This window comes from Rhodamnia argentea, chromosome 3, assembly GCF_020921035.1.
Source record: "Rhodamnia argentea isolate NSW1041297 chromosome 3, ASM2092103v1, whole genome shotgun sequence".
In the NCBI taxonomy this organism is placed as follows: domain Eukaryota; kingdom Viridiplantae; phylum Streptophyta; class Magnoliopsida; order Myrtales; family Myrtaceae; genus Rhodamnia; species Rhodamnia argentea.
The window spans coordinates 34,771,393-34,789,293 of NC_063152.1; the positions used below are offsets into that span (position 1 = coordinate 34,771,393).

General features: G+C 41.3%; 2 protein-coding genes across 6 annotated transcripts in view; both read left to right on the top strand.

Annotated features, from left to right (window-relative positions):
• The first annotated feature begins 3,160 nt into the window (after window positions 1–3,160).
• Window positions 3,161–17,901, top strand: part of LOC115731022 (F-box/LRR-repeat protein 7-like) — a 33,114-nt gene continuing 18,373 nt past the window's right edge. For 2 of the 5 annotated variants that reach the window (XM_048276630.1, XM_048276631.1), the window contains exon 1: window positions 3,161–4,772. In XM_048276630.1, coding sequence (XP_048132587.1) covers window positions 3,168–4,772 — 1,605 coding nt within the window. In that variant the 5' untranslated portion in view covers window positions 3,161–3,167. Of the gene's footprint in view, window positions 4,773–16,778; window positions 16,988–17,901 lie in introns of those variants that run through there. The other 3 variants (XM_048276632.1, XM_048276633.1, XM_048276634.1) reach the window with 2 other exon arrangements.
• On the top strand, window positions 10,812–16,604 carry LOC115757601 (SCF E3 ubiquitin ligase complex F-box protein grrA-like). The gene is made up of 2 exons (XM_048276638.1): window positions 10,812–11,107; window positions 15,918–16,604. The coding sequence occupies exons 1-2, from the start codon at window positions 10,812–10,814 to the stop codon at window positions 16,561–16,563; spliced, it is 942 nt and encodes a 313-aa protein (XP_048132595.1). The 3' UTR covers window positions 16,564–16,604.

Genomic DNA, 17,901 nt, shown 5'->3' on the forward strand with positions numbered 1-17,901 from the left:
CTGTCCACTTTGGATAAAAATTATGAGATCTAAAGACACAGAACATATGTCATTATATTTACGTACATGATGGGGTGTGTCAATGAAAGAATGTGTTTATGATCCACCATTTAAGAGGTCCCACGAAGAGGTGCATTTGAAAGGGCACCATCATCTTATTTATAAAGAAGTTATAGATAGCTTTCGAATGGGTATGTTTACAAACTAAGATGACAAAAAGAACGAACATACGGTCTTTTCTCTCTCTCTCTCTCCAGAAAAAACAAACGAACAAAAGCAAAACATCGTCACTTTGAGGATCAATCGCATTTACATTGTGAAACGTGAATTTCTTTCTCTTTGATTATATTTGGACCATTGTGAGTTGAAGATTTGATCAAAGACGTGTCGGTGATTCAACGCACATTCTTGGGCAATTCCGCAATCGAATGTTGATAGAGATTGGTAGAATTTCTTGATGTTAAATTTCAACATATGTCATAAGAGCATCCATGCATCACTCGAAGAATCCGTTGACATACGTGCGATTTTTCCTTAAACTCGCAAATGAATATCACAATGTAGTTTATGGTAAAAAGTACCGTCGGCTCAAAACCGGGAGGGAAAACCAATTGTTACCAATCTACTGGTAAATAGCATGTTAAACCAGAAGCCAAAAAAAGACGAACTAATTCTGGCTCTTTCGACGTACTTCCCGGTCGGAAGAACAGGCATGGATGTTCTCACGAACTGTCTAGGTGGAGCTTCTTCGCGGTATGCAAAATGCACATTTAATAGATCATTGTGTTAAGCACACACTTCGAAAGTACCTTTAAACCTCAAAATAGGTCCGATCCTTAGCTACAATGTTTACCTCTCCCCAATAATGGTTTAGAGGTCCCCCATCTAGGTATTTAGAAATGATTCTGAGTTAGGTTTTGATACAAGTCCCGGTGGAAAATGCTAATCAGCTAGAGGACCTAGTTGTGCTAGTAAAAAGCTTTCGATGATCGAACAAAGGTAGCAAAAGATAAATAGATAATCGCGAGGACTGAATTCAAGATTATCTTTCTAGCCTTCTAATGCGAACCTTGTTGGCACCTAAATTCTGTTGAATCATTTAGTTTTTCATTGCATAAAGAATTGGGGAACAACCCGGGCCCATGAACAAAAGCACTGTGTATAATTATGGAAGTTAGAAAAATTTGCATTAGTAGTTAATTAAGCCCATGCGTTTGTGTACTTAATTGGATTGATTGGATTAAGCCCGTGATGAGAACAGATTTGGCCAAGCCCATGATATTCTTGCCAAGTTGGAAAATCGGTTTATTCCATGGCTAAGTAAGGAAAAGATCAGTGTCATTCCTCCAATATTCCGTTCGTGAGAATAGACAAGAGTTCGTAAGCCAAAGAAAGGAAAATCAGGAAGAGTAAGACCTCGAAATATATTTGCGACGCACCCTCTTCTGAACATACTTAACATTTGTGACTCAAGTTCCAATGCTAAAAAGCACCATAGTTTGATCCAATTTTAATTGAACGAATGCAATATAGAAACACTCTCCCCCCTTGTACAATTTGGTGCGATCCTACTTCGTTCGCCATCTGAGAAGCTTGCCGAGAGCTGCATTTTGTTGGGACCTATTTGGTCCCAACCATCGTTCCCCAATCTCGTTCGGAACGGATCACTGCAATCAATGTTCTGGAATATGGCGAGTGAACCCCGAAGAGTGGAGAATAGCCAATTGTTCATGAATGGAGAGTTCTCGTCAAAGATTTACGGAAGGATAGAAATTAGCATTGCTGCTACGCTATGAAAAAATATCAGCTAAAAGCTGTGGTAGTTTGGCTCGATATCAAATGGTGAATCGTGCTTTGTGCTCTATCTGCTCACTCAATAGTATGTGCTTTGACCTCGAAATTCATTCACACACTTGATAGACGATTGTACACTAAGGGAGGAGCAAGAACTTGATGATTGAATTGAATTCGAAAAATCGAGGAAATGATTTCATTAATGGCTACACAAATCATTCTAAAGCGAAGAGTTACACTATTCGTTACAAAGGCTTTTTGGCAAAGGTGAATAAATAACTGAAATGGGTGGAATTAAATTGTAGGAGTGACTAGAAATAGATTGTCAGGAAATAAAGGGCACTGAAAGAAGTAAATCTTGTTCTTCAGGAGTTTGTGCCTGTTTATTCCTCTTCAGTTCTCCCATTTTATACTTGTTTTTGTCCATAATTGCCCCACCAATAACTCCATCGACCCTTCGAGGGAGAATTATATATATAAAAAAAGGTCGTAAACTTATTGCAATTGTGTCAATTTAGTTCATTTGATCTTAATAATATTTTAATAAAATTTGATTTTTAAATTACTTTAATAATTTTTTCTGCTTTTTTTTTAGGGGATTTGGGCTGGGGAAGGTCACTATGTGAGGGCTAAAAAAAAGATAGAAAAAATAATTAAACAAAAAAGCGATTGGCGGTATCATTGAGAGGAATAAGATTTCTATTCAATTGTTTGGATTGCAAAAACGAAAAAAGGAAAAACAAAGGAAACGTGGTCTTCCACGGAAGAGTACTTTCAATTGGTGATACCGATCAGTGATTGGCGATTGTCGGCAGGATCACGTTTAGTATCCGGTAAAATTTTCGATTTTATTCGAATTTTGTTCTGTTAGAATAGAAAACAATTCGTCCATTCTATGACATTTTAATCTCACAAGAGTTGTGCTATTCTTTCGGGGGAGGTTTCATGGACGCTAGCTAAAAGCCTGGGCCATCGGATTGGTAAGCACAATCTGGTCCTTTCGTAATTGCTTAACTGACTGAAAAAATCACTGCCCTTAATTTACGTCAATCATAACCGTCTTTTATGGGACAAATTGGATAATTACCAAAATAACCAAACTCAATAATTAACTCTTACAAGATATGCCTTAGTATATAGTTCTACATTGATTTATTTAACTAGGTCGGAAGTTCGGTAATGTTGGTGCGAAAGGATACCTAGATTAAAAGGCATATCTTGAAAATTGTACTCTAAAAATGAATGTCCGTTCGGCCTGTTCCAACAGTGGGCTAATGTAATAGACTTAGGAGTTTTTTTTTTTTCAAAACCCTAGCCAGGAAAGGGGACATAAAGCCAAAGCAGCCGCATAACCGTAAAACGGAACTCTGACGATGGCGGAACAACCGCCGTGGGAAGACCTGCCACCGCTGTGCTGGGAGGCTGTCCTCCGTTCTTTGTCCTCCAATGCAGACCTCCAGTCTTTCTCCTCCGTCTGCAAGCGACTCCTAGACATCTCCAACGCCTTCCGCACCTCCCTCGCTATCCCCAACCAATTGACCCCGTACCTCGACTCCCTCCTCTCGCGGCGCGTCACATCCCTCAAGTCCATCAACCTCAGCCCGTTTTGTGGCAATCCGTCCTCCGTCCTCCGCCAGATCGCGCAGTTCCCATTGCCCCTCGAGCGCCTCGACCTCTCGAACCAGGAGTCCCTCCGCTTCGATGGGTTGCGCCAGATGGGGTCCAAGTTCGGGGCTTTGAGGGTCTTGGTGCTGTCCAAGATTCGGCTTTTGGGGGATGACGACTTGGTTTCGATCGCGGGGCACTTTCCCTTGCTCGAAGAGCTCGACATCAGCTATCCGAGGCGGAGTCGTAAAGCTCGGGTCACGGATGACGGTATCTCGGTCCTGTCTCAGACGCTGCAGAGGCTGTCGCGAATCGACATTTCGGGTAATCAGTCTGTCTCTGACCAGTCTCTTGTCGTTGTGGCAGTGAATTGCCCGTGTCTGAGGGAAATTTGGTTTAGGGATTGTGGCTTAATTACTGGGAGAGGTATTGCTTCGTTGATAAAGAAGAGGCCTCAATTGGTCTCCTTGGCCCTGATTGATATGGAGGAGGAGACGATTTTTTGTGAGGAGTTGGTGGATTCCTTTCGTCATGCGGAGGGTTTGAGTCATCTGGATTTCTCGGGCTCGTTTATCTGGGATGAGTTGCTGATGTCTGTCGCGAAGGCAAATATTCCACTAGAGTGCCTTGATCTTTCGGATGCTTCGGGGTTTTCGTTCAATGGGATTCGGAAGATCGTGCTAAAGCACCGGGGCATCAAGGTCTTAGATTTGGAGGGAGCACGTTTCCTCACGGATGGCGACATGAGCGTGGTTTGTAAAGATCTTGGCAGTCTAACCTCCATTAACGTCAGTCGCTGCATCAATCTCACAAAGACGACATTGTATAACCTCACAAGACAATGTCCCCTCCTGAAGAGAATCTTTATGGAGAGGACGAACCTAAGGAAGGATGATGCTAATGAGACTGATATCGTGGTGAATTCTCAAGTGAGGTCTCTTATCATACCTAGTAATGAGAATTTGACCGACGAATGCCTCAAGAAGATCGGGCGTATGTGCCCCAACTTGTGGTATCTTGATGTGGGCGTTTGTTTGAAGATAACTGGGGACGGCATTTCGGGTGTGCTGAAGAGATGCCCTGAAATCAAGCATTTGGACATGCGTGGTTTAAAAAACATAGGGAGTCTAAGCATCGACTTTGAACTCCCACAGTTAGAGGGCTTGCAAGCAGGTGGCTTGAAACTCAATGACGAGCAACTAGCGGCATTTATAAGTAGATGTTGCCATCTCGAGCATCTCGACTTACAGAAGTGTGTGCATCTGTCGACCAAAGGGGTGGAAATGGTGGTGAAGAATTGCAAGACATTGAGGAAGATAAACTTGGGGAGCTGCCATAATGTACGTGATGATGTCCCATTTCTAGATTGGATGGTGTCCGTGAGGCCATCGTTGAGGAGAATAGTCCCACCTCACAGATTCGTTTCGTCCGAAACCCAAGACTTCTTCTTGCAGCGTGGTTGTCTTGTCCGTGGTTATTGACTTCAAAAGGGGCGATGGATGAGGTAATTGTGGTTGTCCAGCAGCTTGGTTGTCTTGTTAGAGATATTTTTCTAGGATAGCTTTCATTTTATTCAAGTATAAATGCCCTTGATTCTGAAAAACTTAGAAGCGAAGCCAATTGGTCAATGGTCACGCAGCGATCATGGATAAACCAGCAGAGAGATTAAATAAGAGAGAGGGTAACTGGGCAGATTTTCTTTTCTTAGACATGGTCGACAGTGAGTGTTAGCTACCATATTTACATGTCGTTTTAATGGGTGTCTTAACATAAAAAACCACGAGCGTAATTCCATATATTCCCGATATAATAAACTCACGATTTTACATCAAGAAGTTGTAACAAATGGAAATGGTTATCTTTGCTTCTTCATGCACTCCAATTACTGCACTTTACATTTGCATGTAATTTTGTTTCGATTTACTTTCAATTCTGTGTAATCTCATTTTCATGTGGGCTTTACATTTCCTTGCTTTCCTATTGAAAAATTGATCACTCGATGTGAAACATCATTCTGCGCTTTGTACTTGGAATTTGTACTTGGAAGTGGAACCACAGGCCGGTCTCGATCTCTCGGATCGTAATGAAGTTCAACGTGTCTCGGTGCGTCTTCCTTAATCGTACATTACTTTAGCGCGCCCTACGGATCGATTTTCATCAATAACTTGCCGTGTTAATCACATTCAAGCGTGTAACGTATCTCCTAGAGATTGGATGAAGGAGGAAAACATGGGATTTTACAAATCCAAATAAAATGCTCTCGTTAGTTTCACAGAAAGTCAGTAATTTGGAAAAAAAAATTCCTAAAAAATTGATCGTTTGTATCTCTTGAAATAATTATAATGATAAATATATCTATCTATCTATCTATATAATTTCGGGATAATGAAAATATTTTTCGTTTATTCATTTCGTAAGCGTAACACGCAGTTACTTGCAAGAATTTTTTCTTTTTCAAATCATTCATTTTTCGAGAAATAAATAGAGCATCAATGGGGTTCGTCTATTCAGTGAGTCGAGATATGGTAATATAAACCCTGCCAAAATACTAGTGAAATCGACTTACAGCTTTATCATTAAATTTTCTTTTGGGAAAAAGAAAAAGGGAAATGAGGACGCAAAGGAACCCAATTGCTCACTGCATTGAGTGAGTATGCAATTGGCTTTAAAGGGTTACAAGTCTTTCAAGAATGAACGGAGGAGGTGGGACATTTTATGAAGAATTCGCTTTTGGAGATTGTGAGAACGTACTGGTGTGGCGATTGCGTAGGAAAATATTAGGGCCTACCAACACAAGCCATGGATGAATGCATCTGAATTCAATGAATTTGGATGGTTCAATACAGCACCTGAATTCCATGACCCCTGGCTCCTCCTGCCAAAGCTCGAAGCTACAAAGCTAAACAAAGAAGAGGCTCAAGAGGGGCATTTCCACCCTTCCATGGCCTAAAAAGTACAGTGAGATTGTCGACTTAGACTAGATGGCTACAATCAGCGTGTAATGATCCGACGTTTGACTGTGATTGTCAATCAACAGCTGATGGTCGTCTCAGTTATTCAACAGTTCATCAAGGAGGACCCAACAATTTCGCCACGGTATTACGGTTGACATGCCTATAAAAGGGAAGAGAATGGCCACTCGGGAAACTGAGCCGTAACAACCATGCGATCAATGTTCGTTTCAAAAAGGTTGGTTATTATTTTGCCCTTTACTTCGATATCGACAAGCTAACATAAATAACCATTACGATACTTTCGGGAACTTGACTGAATTTGAACTCTTACAAATTACGACTGGATGGATGAGATGCATCGGAGGTGATCATGGATTTGTGGCCTCTCGGGCCGAAAGCAAAAATTGGACTAGCCGTTCAATTCTTGGTCCATTCAAGCCCTGTCCATCTTATATTAAACGATTAGTAATTTGTTTTCACGTAGAAATTGGTCCGCCCATGGATCGATCTAGTATTAAAATACGAAAGATGCATTGCCCATAATTAGCACTAGTGCCGACTGGATTAAACTCGGTCCACCCCTCCAAAAGAATTTCCCCGCGATTTTGGGGGGGCCCTTTTAGATCGTCATACACGTGCTCCGTCATTTCATTGAACCAATGGCGGAAGAACTTGGGTGTGGTGCAAACTGGATGTCGTGACATATGGAGTGTTTCATTAAATCCAAATTTCGATGGATGTCTTCTTAGAGGCATACGGTTGGATTAAGCTTTAACGGGCAAGACTTAGGGAACCCTCTATATGGTAAACCCTAGCTAAGAAAAAGGAGGGATGGACCGAGACTAGATGGATAACAATCAGCGTGTAATGGTTCGATGATTAAGGATAATTATCAATCAACAGTTGACTTGGGGGGAGTAGATTTCCTCACGGATGAGGTCATGGGAGTGATATGTAGAAATCTTCGCAGTCTGACCTCGATCGACATCAGACACTGCTTAAATCTCATGTAGACGACATTGGATAACTGACTTCTGTTGGCTGTGGATCATATTATAACTTGCTGAGTGATGAAAATATTTCTACACGCCCTGTCAAAAACAAGCACCGAAGCTGCCTCGGATGAAAGGTTGCCATTTGCTCATCTCTTCTTTAGATGGGCACAGCTTTCGGCCTATCAAAGCCCGACCAAATGCGAACTTCACCGGTCGAGCTCAATTTCATATTTCTCGTAGGTTATGAGTGAGCTTGGGCATGGCCACCCAGGCATTTCTCCGAGCCCTGCCTCACCAATCCGACTATAGAAATTTCTTGCCATCCCGTCCTAAAGCTCGACGTAGAAAATTCATGTTCATCTTCTCATTCATTTGGTGAAGGATTCGAAACCCCACATGTTTGTCCTGGATCTTAGTTAGTGCGAGTGCTGCTCCTCCACGTGCATATGCAAATGTTATTACCCAACAACACGAGCGGATTCATGGATTGCGAATTTTCGAAAGAAAGGCAAAAATTTGGGTAGGTCCGAATTTACTCAACTTTACGTAGGTTCTTCTTCATTATCAAATCTATACTTCTAAACGAAGTTTGCCTTTTGCCACGCTAGCCCTCTTAAATTTGACATATCTATAGACTATTTAAGAAAATCATACGCAAGCACATCAAAATTGACTCCATGAAATTTAGATAGACATAGCAGTAAACGGGACTAATGTATATAAAAGAAAATAAAAATCTCACAACAGATAGGATTGTTGTGTTACGAGTCCCACCCAGAGAATCGAGCAGTGCTTTACTTGCTTGGATCTTGAAAGCTGCACTTCTCAAAGAGCTGTTGCCAATGTCCCCGTTCTCCGTTGGGATTGCGTTTCAATCTCTATTTGCAAGATGGCGAGAGAACACTTTCTGACCAAGTCAAAATGCTTTTGCGGACCTTGGAAGATCAGAAGACATCGATTGATTGAGTTTTGATTCTTGCGTTCTGCCCAAGTGTTTTCAGTTGTCTTAAGTAGCTCTTTGCTCCTTGCAAAAGTACACACTTCCACAAAGCTACAAAGCTAACCAAAAGAGAGGGGCATTTCTACCCTTTCATGGCCTAAAATCAACGTGCAGTGGTCTAAAGATTGACTATGATTGTCCATCAACAGCTGACATGGTCTCAGTCATTCAACAATTCATCAAGGACCCAACAATTTTGCTATGGTATTATTGTAGACAGGCCCATAAAAGAGATTGGTATGGCCAACGCAAAACACTAAGCTGTAACAACTAACAACTATCGGATTAATGTTCAATTAAAAAGGTTGGTAAATTTTTTTTTTTTGCAATTACTTTGATATCGAAAAGCTAAAATAAAGCAAGCATCAAGATATTTTAAGGAGCTCGACTGAATTTGAATTCTTAAAAATTAGTATTAGATAGCTGACATGCATTGAGTAGAGGTGATCATGGATTTGTGGCCTATCGGGGCCAAAAACATAATGGGTAAATTTGGACTAGCCGTTCCATTCTTGGTCCGCTCAAGCCCGGTCCATCTCATGTTAAATGAGGTTAATAATTTGTTTTCAAATAAAATTGGTCCACCCATGGATCAATCAAGTATTAAACCAGGAAAAGTGCATACTGCATAGCACATAATTAGCACTAGCCCCGACTCGATTTAACTAGGTCCGCCCCTCCAAAGAATTTCCCCACGATTCTGGGGTCCCTTTAGATCGTATACATGTATGCCGCTATTGCATCGAATCAGTGGTCGAAGTACTCGAGTATGGTGCAAACTAGATGTTGTGACACTATCGATTGTTTAATGGACCTTGCATTATATCCGAATTTCGATGGATGTCTTCTTGGATGAATATAATTAGATTAATCTTCAATGGGCAAACTAGGGAACCGTCTATATGGTAAAACCTAGCTAAGGAAAGGGGAGATCGGCCGAGATTAGATGGACGACAATCAACGTGTAACAGTTGGATGATTAACGATAGTTGTCAATCAATAACTGACGGTTATCTCACTCATTCAGCATTTCATCAAGGACCCAACAATTGTGCTATTGGATTACTCACTAACGTTATTCTAGAAGGCCTGTTAAAAGGATCGGTATGGCCATGCGAGACTCTAAGCTGTAACGATCATCCGATTCTCGTCCAAATGAAAAAGACCGGTTATTGTTTTGCCCATCAGTTCGGTATCGACAATCTAAAATTAAATCAATTGTCGAGACACTTTCAAGAACTCATACTGAATTTGAATTCTTAAAAATGACTAATAGATAGCCGACATGCATCGAGCAGAGGTGATCATGGGTTGGGTGGCCTGTCGGGCCGGAACCATAAGTGGTTTCATTTGGATTCGCAATTCCCTTCTTGTTCAGCCCGTTCCAAATCCAATCTTTACGTTGTATTTGGTAGTCGGGATAAAATTCACGATAGGATAAAACTCATCATATCTTGTGTTTGGTGCCTACCCAGGATAGGGTAAAGTGAGATATAGCCAGGATAAAATTATCCCATGAGAGAGGTATGATAAAGGTGAATATGATTTCTAACAACCTTAATGTATAAGTTATTTTTTTCGAATAACAAATTTCTCAAACTAATAAAATTAAAATAGTATTAGAATATAAATAATAGTTGATTTCTAATATAAAAATTCAAAATAACAAAAAAATAAAAATGATTTCATATTATTTATATTTATTACATATTTTAGGTGTTTTAGTAATTCAAGAATATTAGTATAATTCACTAGAGAATGATGGAAGGGGAAAAAAGAATTAAAAAAGAAAAGGAAAAATAAAAAAAATATGCAATAAAAATGAACTAGGCAAGACTATCGCGAGAGATTCCTAACATTTTCGTTTGTGTAGCATTTAGGTTCATTTACATTAATATTTCATCCATATCAAACAATAGACAAAATAAGATGTGAAAATATCCGTCTTTATTGTTGCCAGTCACCAAACAATAAATAGGATATAGCAAAATCCATGGATTTTATATTTTATTTTATCCAGTCTTATCTTATTTAGAAATCTCGACGACCAAATGTAGCTTTAGAAAACCGAATATGTGGTAGAACCCTAGCGATGTTGTGTTACCCTTGTCGATGGCCCGTCAACGTCAACCATCGTGGGAAGACCCGCCCTCGCTGTGTTGGGAGGCCGTCCTCTGCTCCTTGACGTCCAAAGCGGACCTCAAGTCCGTCTCCACCGTCTGCAAGCAACTCCTACACATCTCCAAAACCGTCCGCACCTCCCTCCGCGTCCGTAACCACATGACGCTCTCGCGCCTCGACTCCCTCCTCTCTAGGCGCTTCACATCCCTCAAGTACATCAAGCTCGGCTACTTCCGCGGGGATCGCTCCTCTGTCCTCCTCCGGATCGCACAGTTCCCGTTGCCCCTCGAGCGCCTCAACCTCTCGAACCGGGAGTCCCTCCGCCTCGTTGGGTTGCGAGAGATGGGGTCCAAGTTTGGGGCTTTGAGGGTCTTGGTGCTTGCCAATGTTGGGTTGTTGGAGGATAGCAACTTGGGTTCGATCACAAACTACTTTCCCTCGCTCAAAGTGCTCGACATTAGAAATTCGAGGTTGACCCGGGTCACCGATGATGGTATCTCGTTCCTGTCGCAGAGTTACGAGAGGTTGTGGCGAATCAACATTTCGGATAATCAGTCCGTCTACGATCGGTCTCTTGTCGTTCTGTCCGTGAATTTGCCGTGTCTGAGGTTGTTGGGAGAAATCGACTGTGGGGCACTCAATAAGCATTTACAAAGGAACTTTGTTCATACAAGGAAGATGAGACGAAAGGTGGCTTTTCAATATACTGTATTCACAATCGATTCACCCACACTGAAATGGTTACAAGACACCCCTATTTATAGGTTTAAAACACGACTCTTGATCTACACAAGATACATGAACAGACATGATGTATATACATAGCATTTACTACGCATCGAAATACAAAAAGACTCTTGAAACACTCAACTAATAAAGATAGGTCTCGGTACATGCACAAGCTGGTACATGCATCTTGGAAGTTGATATACATGAATTTGGTTTAATTTCTAACACTCCCCCTTAAACCAAATTCTCTTCCGTCGATCATTCCAAGTAAACTTCTGAATTTCCGAAACACTTCGATCTTGAGAGGTTTCGTAAAAATATCTGCGACTTGATCACCGGTCTTCACGTGCACAACTTCGATTTGTTTGTTGCTGACTTGTTCTCGAATAAAATGATATCGAACATCGATATGTTTGCTCCTCTCATGAAAAATTGGATTCTTTGCTAAAGCAATGGCAGAAACATTATCAACAAAAATTTCCGTTGCATCCTTTTGCTCCATTTGGATTTCTTTTAGCAACTTTCTCAACCATATCGCATGACACACACACGATGATGCAGCAACATACTCCGCTTCACATGTCGACAGAGTAACACTGGATTGCTTCTTCGATGACCATGTAAAAGCAGTTTCACCCGGATAAAATACAAAACCCGTAGTGCTCTTTCGGTCATCGACATCTCCCCCATAGTCACTATCTGAATAACCTCTGAGTTGAAATAGTTCGGACCGATAACAATACAAGCCAAGAGAGATAGTACCTTTGATGTACCGAAGTATCCTCTTCGCTGCTTTAAGATGAGATGTCTTCGGATTCTCCATTTATCGACTCACAATTCCGACACCGTACATGATATCCGATCCGGTACAGGTCAAATACCTCAAGCTTCCAATCAAGCTTCTATAATATGTCGAATCAACATCGACACCTTCATCGAAGTTCGACAGTTTTGCACCACAATCCATCGGAGTATTAACCGAAGTGCAATTTTGCATGTTGAATTTCTCAAGGATATTTTCAGCATATCCTTTCTGGGAAATAAAAATCCCATCTGCATTTTGCTTTACTTCGATACCCAAAAAATAATTCATGAGACCATTATCTGTCATCTCAAACTCTTTCACCATCGACGCTTTAAAAGGGTCGATCAATCCGAAATTATTTCCTGTGAAGACAAGATCATCAACGTATAAACATGCTAATAAAACATCACCTTTCTCGTGCTTCAAGTAGAGAGCATGTTTGTACGGACATTGTTCGAAGCCATTCGCCTTGAAATAAGCAACGATTCTGGAGTTCCAAGCTCCGGGAGCTTGCTTAAGCCCATACAAAGCTTTCTTTAATCTCAGCACTTTGTCTTCATGACCTTTCACAACAAACCCAAGCAGTTGTTTGACATAGATTTCTTCTTCAAGAACACCATTCAGAAATGCTGATTTGACATCCATTTGATATATGGGCCATCGATTTTGAGCTGCAATGGAAATCATTAGTCGGATGGTTTCCATTCGAATGACAGGTGCAAATACCTTGTCATAGTCAATCCCGGCTTTCTGCTTGTAGCCCTTTGCGACTAGTCCGGCCTTATAACAAGTGACTTCTCCTTTCTCGTTCTTCTTGGCCTTATACACCCATTTGACATCGATCGCCTTTTTGTCCTTCGGAAGATCTGCGAGTTCCCATGTTTGATTCTTTTCGATGGCTTCTATTTCTTCAACCATGGCTTTTCTCCATTTTTCTTCTTTAGCAGCTTCATCGAAAATAAGTGGTTCACAATCTGCGAGAAGACATACAAGATGGAGTTCTTCGGTGGTTTCATAAAGTTCAAATAATCTTCTCGATCTTGGTGCTATCGGTTCATCAACACCATTTGAAGAAGTTGGTGATAATGAACTTGGACTTGAAAGTGATGTTGGAAAAGAAGATGAAGAATTCGATGAGTTGTCGTCTATTTCGACAGAATAACGCCCCATTTCGACGGAATCACTATGAGCGGATTCGACGACTTGTCGATTGTCTTCCCACAAAGCATCTTCATCGAACTTCACATCTCTGCTTACATATACTTTCAAAGTAACAGGATCAAACAATTTGTAAACTTTCGATGAGGAATCATACCCGATAAAAATAAGCTTCTTGCTCTTGTCTTCTAGCTTTGATCTTTTCTGGTCGGGTATGTGAGCATAAGCAATGCTCCCGAAAATTCTCAAGTGAGAAACCGTAGGTTTTCTCCCGGTCCATGCTTCTTCAGGAGTAACACCAGCGAGTCCTTGCGTGGGACATCGATTTTGCAGAAAAATTGCACATCCGACGGCTTCGGCCCAAAGCTCCTTCGACAAATTTTTGCTTTTCAACATACTACGAACCATGTCGAGAATGGTTCTTTTCTTTCGCTCAGCCACACCATTTTGTTGTGGGGAGTACGACGCCGTTAAGAAACGTCGAATACCATGGTAATCACAGAATTGATTGAATTCTCCAGAAGTAAATTCTCCTCCACGATCGGTTCTTAAAGACTTGATAAAATAACCACCCTCCTTTTCAACCATTTTCTTGAAGTGCTTAAACGTATCAAACACTTTCGATTTTTCTTTCAAGAAAAACACCCAAGTCTTTCGAGTAAAATCATCAATAAACGTAACAAAGTATCGATGATTACCGTATGACCGAGGAGTGATCGGACCACATACATCAGAATGAATCAACTCCGGTGGCTTCTTCGCTCGATACGTCGACTCCTTCGGAAAGCTGGTTCTGGAATGCTTGCCAATAACACACCCTTCACATAATTGATCGGGATGATCACTATGCGGTAAGCCATATACCATCTTCTTGCGAGAAAGCATATTGAGTCCGCCGAAATTGAGATGGCCGAACCTCAAGTGCCATAGCCACGAAGGGTTGTCTACACATGCTTGAAGGCATGTAGACATTTCATCTTTGATATTCAGGGTGAACATCCTATTCTTCGACATCTTCACGGATGCAATCAACCTATTATTTTGATCTCTTAGCACAAGGCTAAGATCTTTCATGTGCACAGAATATCCTTTCTCCAGAAGCTGTCCCAAACTCAAAATATTGCTCGACATCTTCGGTACATAATACACGTTAGTAATAAACCGACGTGTTCCATTCTTCAGATGAATTAGAATCGTACCTTTCCCTTCGACGAGAATTTGGGAATTATCACCGAATGAGACTTTCCCTTTGACTGTCTCATCCATTTCGACGAATATCTCCTTTCGACCGCACATGTGGTTACTTGCTCCAGTGTCCAAGTACCACGTATCACTCTTTTCTTCTCCATCTTCTTTGAATGCCAATAAAAGAACGTTATCGGCATCATTCACCAAGTTTACCTTTTCATCTGCTCCACTACTTTCTTTATGCCAACAATCGGAAGCATAATGACCCAATTTATTGCAATGATAACAACGGATTTTAGAGTTATCATACCGTTGACCTCTCGAATTTCTCCCTCTTCCACGAACAAAACTTTGATTCTGGTAGCTACCTTCTCTGCGAGCAAATTCCCCTCCGCTTCGTCCACGACCTCTTCCATGAAAGTGACCAAGACCTCGACCTCGATCTTGATTAGTGCTTCGGGCTTGCACGGGTTCTCGTCTTTGTTCCTTCTCATCTCGGATCGACAACCCGGTTTGGAGTACTTCCTCCACCGGTTCATGCTTATTTCTTTTTAGTCTTTCTTCATGGGCTTGTAACGAACCCATGAGCTCATCGACCGTCATAGAATCGACATCTTTTGATTCCTCGATAGCAACGACGATGTGGTCGAACTTCTTATCCAATGACCGCAGGATTTTTTCGACAACACGAACATCATGAACATCTTCGCCATTCCTTTTCATCTGATTCACAATAGCTAAAACTCTTGTGAAATAATCAGAAATCGACTCAGATTCTTTCATACGAATTACCTCGAATTCGCCTCTCAAAGTTTGAAGACGAATCTTCTTTACTTTCTCAACACCTTGGTGCGTAGTTTGAAGAATCTCCCATGCCTCCTTGGATGTAGTAGCATTCGAGACTTTTTCGAACATGGAATCATCCAAGGCTTGAAAGATGATTGACAACGCGAGTTGATCTTTCGAATGAGTCTTCTCTAACGCATTCCTTTGAGTTTGAGTCAACGCAACATCTTCATTTGGCTCATCGTAGCCATTGTTGACGAGATCCCACACACTATGAGCGCCGAGTATGGCTTTCATTCGGGAAGCCCACTTGCCATAGTTTTCTTTGGTGAGGATTGGATACTGAAAAGGAAGGTTGCTTGTTGATGCCATAATCACGAAACCATAAAGCTCTGATACCAATTTGTTGGGAGAAATCGACTGTGGGGCACTCAACAAGCACTTACAAAGGAACTTTGTTCATACAAGGAAGAGGAGACGAAAGGTGGCTTTTCAATATACTGTATTCACAATCGATTCACCCACACTGAAATGGTTACAAGACACCCCTATTTATAGGTTTAAAACACGACTCTTGATCTACACAAGATACATGAACAGACATGATGTATATACATAGCATTTACTACGCATCGAAATACAAAAAGACTCTTGAAACACTCAACTAATAAAGATAGGTCTCGGTACATGCACAAGCTGGTACATGCGTCTTGGAAGTTGATATACATGAATTTGGTTTAATTTCTAACAGAGGTAAGTTAGGTTTACGAAATGTGGCTTAATACTGGGAGAGGTATTGCTTCGTTGATGAAGAACAAGCCTGACTTGGTATCCTTGGCCCCGACTTTCATGAGAAAGGAGACGATTTTCTGTGAGGAGTTGGTGGATTCCTTTCGTCATGCTTGGAGTTTGAGTAGGCAGGAATTCTCGTGCTCATATATATGGGATGGGTTGCTAATGTCTGTCGCGGAGGCAAATATTCCGCTACAAAGCCTCGTTCTTTCGCATGCTTCGGGGTTCTCATTCGATGGGATTCAGAAGATCATGCTAAAGCACCCAGGTATCAAGGTCTTAGATTTGGGGGGAATAGATTTCCTCACGGATGAGGTCATGGGAGTGATATGTAGAGATATCCGCAGCCTGACCTCAGTCGACGTCAGACACTGCTTAAATCTCACGAAGACGACATTGTATAACCTCATGAGACAATGTCCCTTCCTAAAGCATATCGTTATGAATTGGACGAAACCAAGGATGGATGATGCTATTGAAACTGTTATTGTGGTGAATTCTCAAGTGAGGTTTCTTGGCATAGCTGGTAATGTGAGTTTGATCGATGAATGCCTCAAGAAGATTGGACGTATGTGCCCCAACTTGAGGTATCTTGACGTGGGCCATTGTGGGGGGACGGCATTTGGGGTGTGCTGAAGAGCTGCTCTGAAATCAAGCATTTGGAGATGCGTGGTTTAGAAAACATAGGGGATCTATGCATCGACTTTGAACTCCCACAGTTAGAGGGCTTGCAAGCAAAAGGCTTGAAACTCAACGACGAGCAGCTAGCGGCATTTATAAGTAGATGTTGCCATCTCAAGCATCTCGACCTATCGAACTGTGTGCATCTGTCGAGCAAAGGCGTAGAAGAGGTGGTGAAGATTTGCAAGACGTTGAGGGAGATAAATCTGTGGGGCTGCCATAATGTACGCAACGATGTCCCATTTCTAGATTGGATGGTGTCTGTGAGGCCATTGTTGAGGAAAATTGTCCCACCTCGCGGATTTGTGCCATCCGAAATCCAAGACGACTTCTTGCAGCGTGGTTGTCTTGTCAGTGATTATTGACTTCAAAAGGGATGATGGATTATTGACTTCAAAAGGGACGATGGATGACGTAATTGTGGTTGTCTAGCAGTTTGGATGTCTTGTTAAGAGCTATTTTTCGATATGAGGTATTTTATAGGATAGCTTTTTTTCTTTCCTATACATATTATTCAGGTAAAAGTTAGAAGCGAAGTCTACTGAGCAATAACGTAATCTTTATTGATTCTTTCTCTTGAAGCTCCTAAAATATTTACACTTGGCTTAATCAATTTGGTCGTAAAATCTGTTTGCATTCTTCAAAAATTCCATCAACTTTTGATGTTTTCCGCTTTTCATTTAAGAAGCGACATCGTGCTTCCTGATTCGGACACGAAGCATTGGATTTTAGGTGAGAAGGCGAGTAATACCTGGTCATCATCATGCGTGAATCGTTGAATTTGGCCGGTGAAGTTGTCAATATTGGAACCCACTTCCGTTGGCTGTGGATCATATTATAACTTGCTAAGTGATGAAAATATTTCTACACGGGCTGTCAAAGACAACTACTGCAGCTGCCTCGGATGAAACATTGCCATTTTCTAAGCTTTTACAAGAATGTTTTTTTTGTAAGGACTTTTACAAGAATGATGGGCACAACTTTTGCTTAGAAATTTCATGTTTCATCCTTTCATTCGTTAGGTGGGGGATTCAAATCCTAACATGTCTGTCCTGGATCTTACTTAGTGCTAGTGCAGGTGCACGCACATTCCAATGTTATTACCTGACGAGGGAGGATTTATGGATTGTCAGCTTTCACTTAGGCAAAAAGTTGGGTAGGTCTGAACTTGCACAACTTTACATAGGCCCTCCATCCAAAAGATGGACAGTCTAAAGTTAGTATGCATTTATATAAAATCCAAGATGGACTCAAAGGCTCCTGAAATGCTCTAAAGACAATTGGTTGATCAGA

What these genes read in the sequence shown, in the direction of transcription:
- LOC115757601 (XM_048276638.1), top strand. Translation starts at nt 10,812, where the DNA reads ATGGGGTCCAAGTTTGGGGCTTTGAGGGTCTTGGTGCTTGCCAATGTT. An exon ending in GAAATCGACTGTGGGGCACT is followed by an intron (nt 11,108 to 15,917) that starts CAATAAGCATTT and finishes AATGTGGCTTAA; the next exon opens with TACTGGGAGAGGTATTGCTT.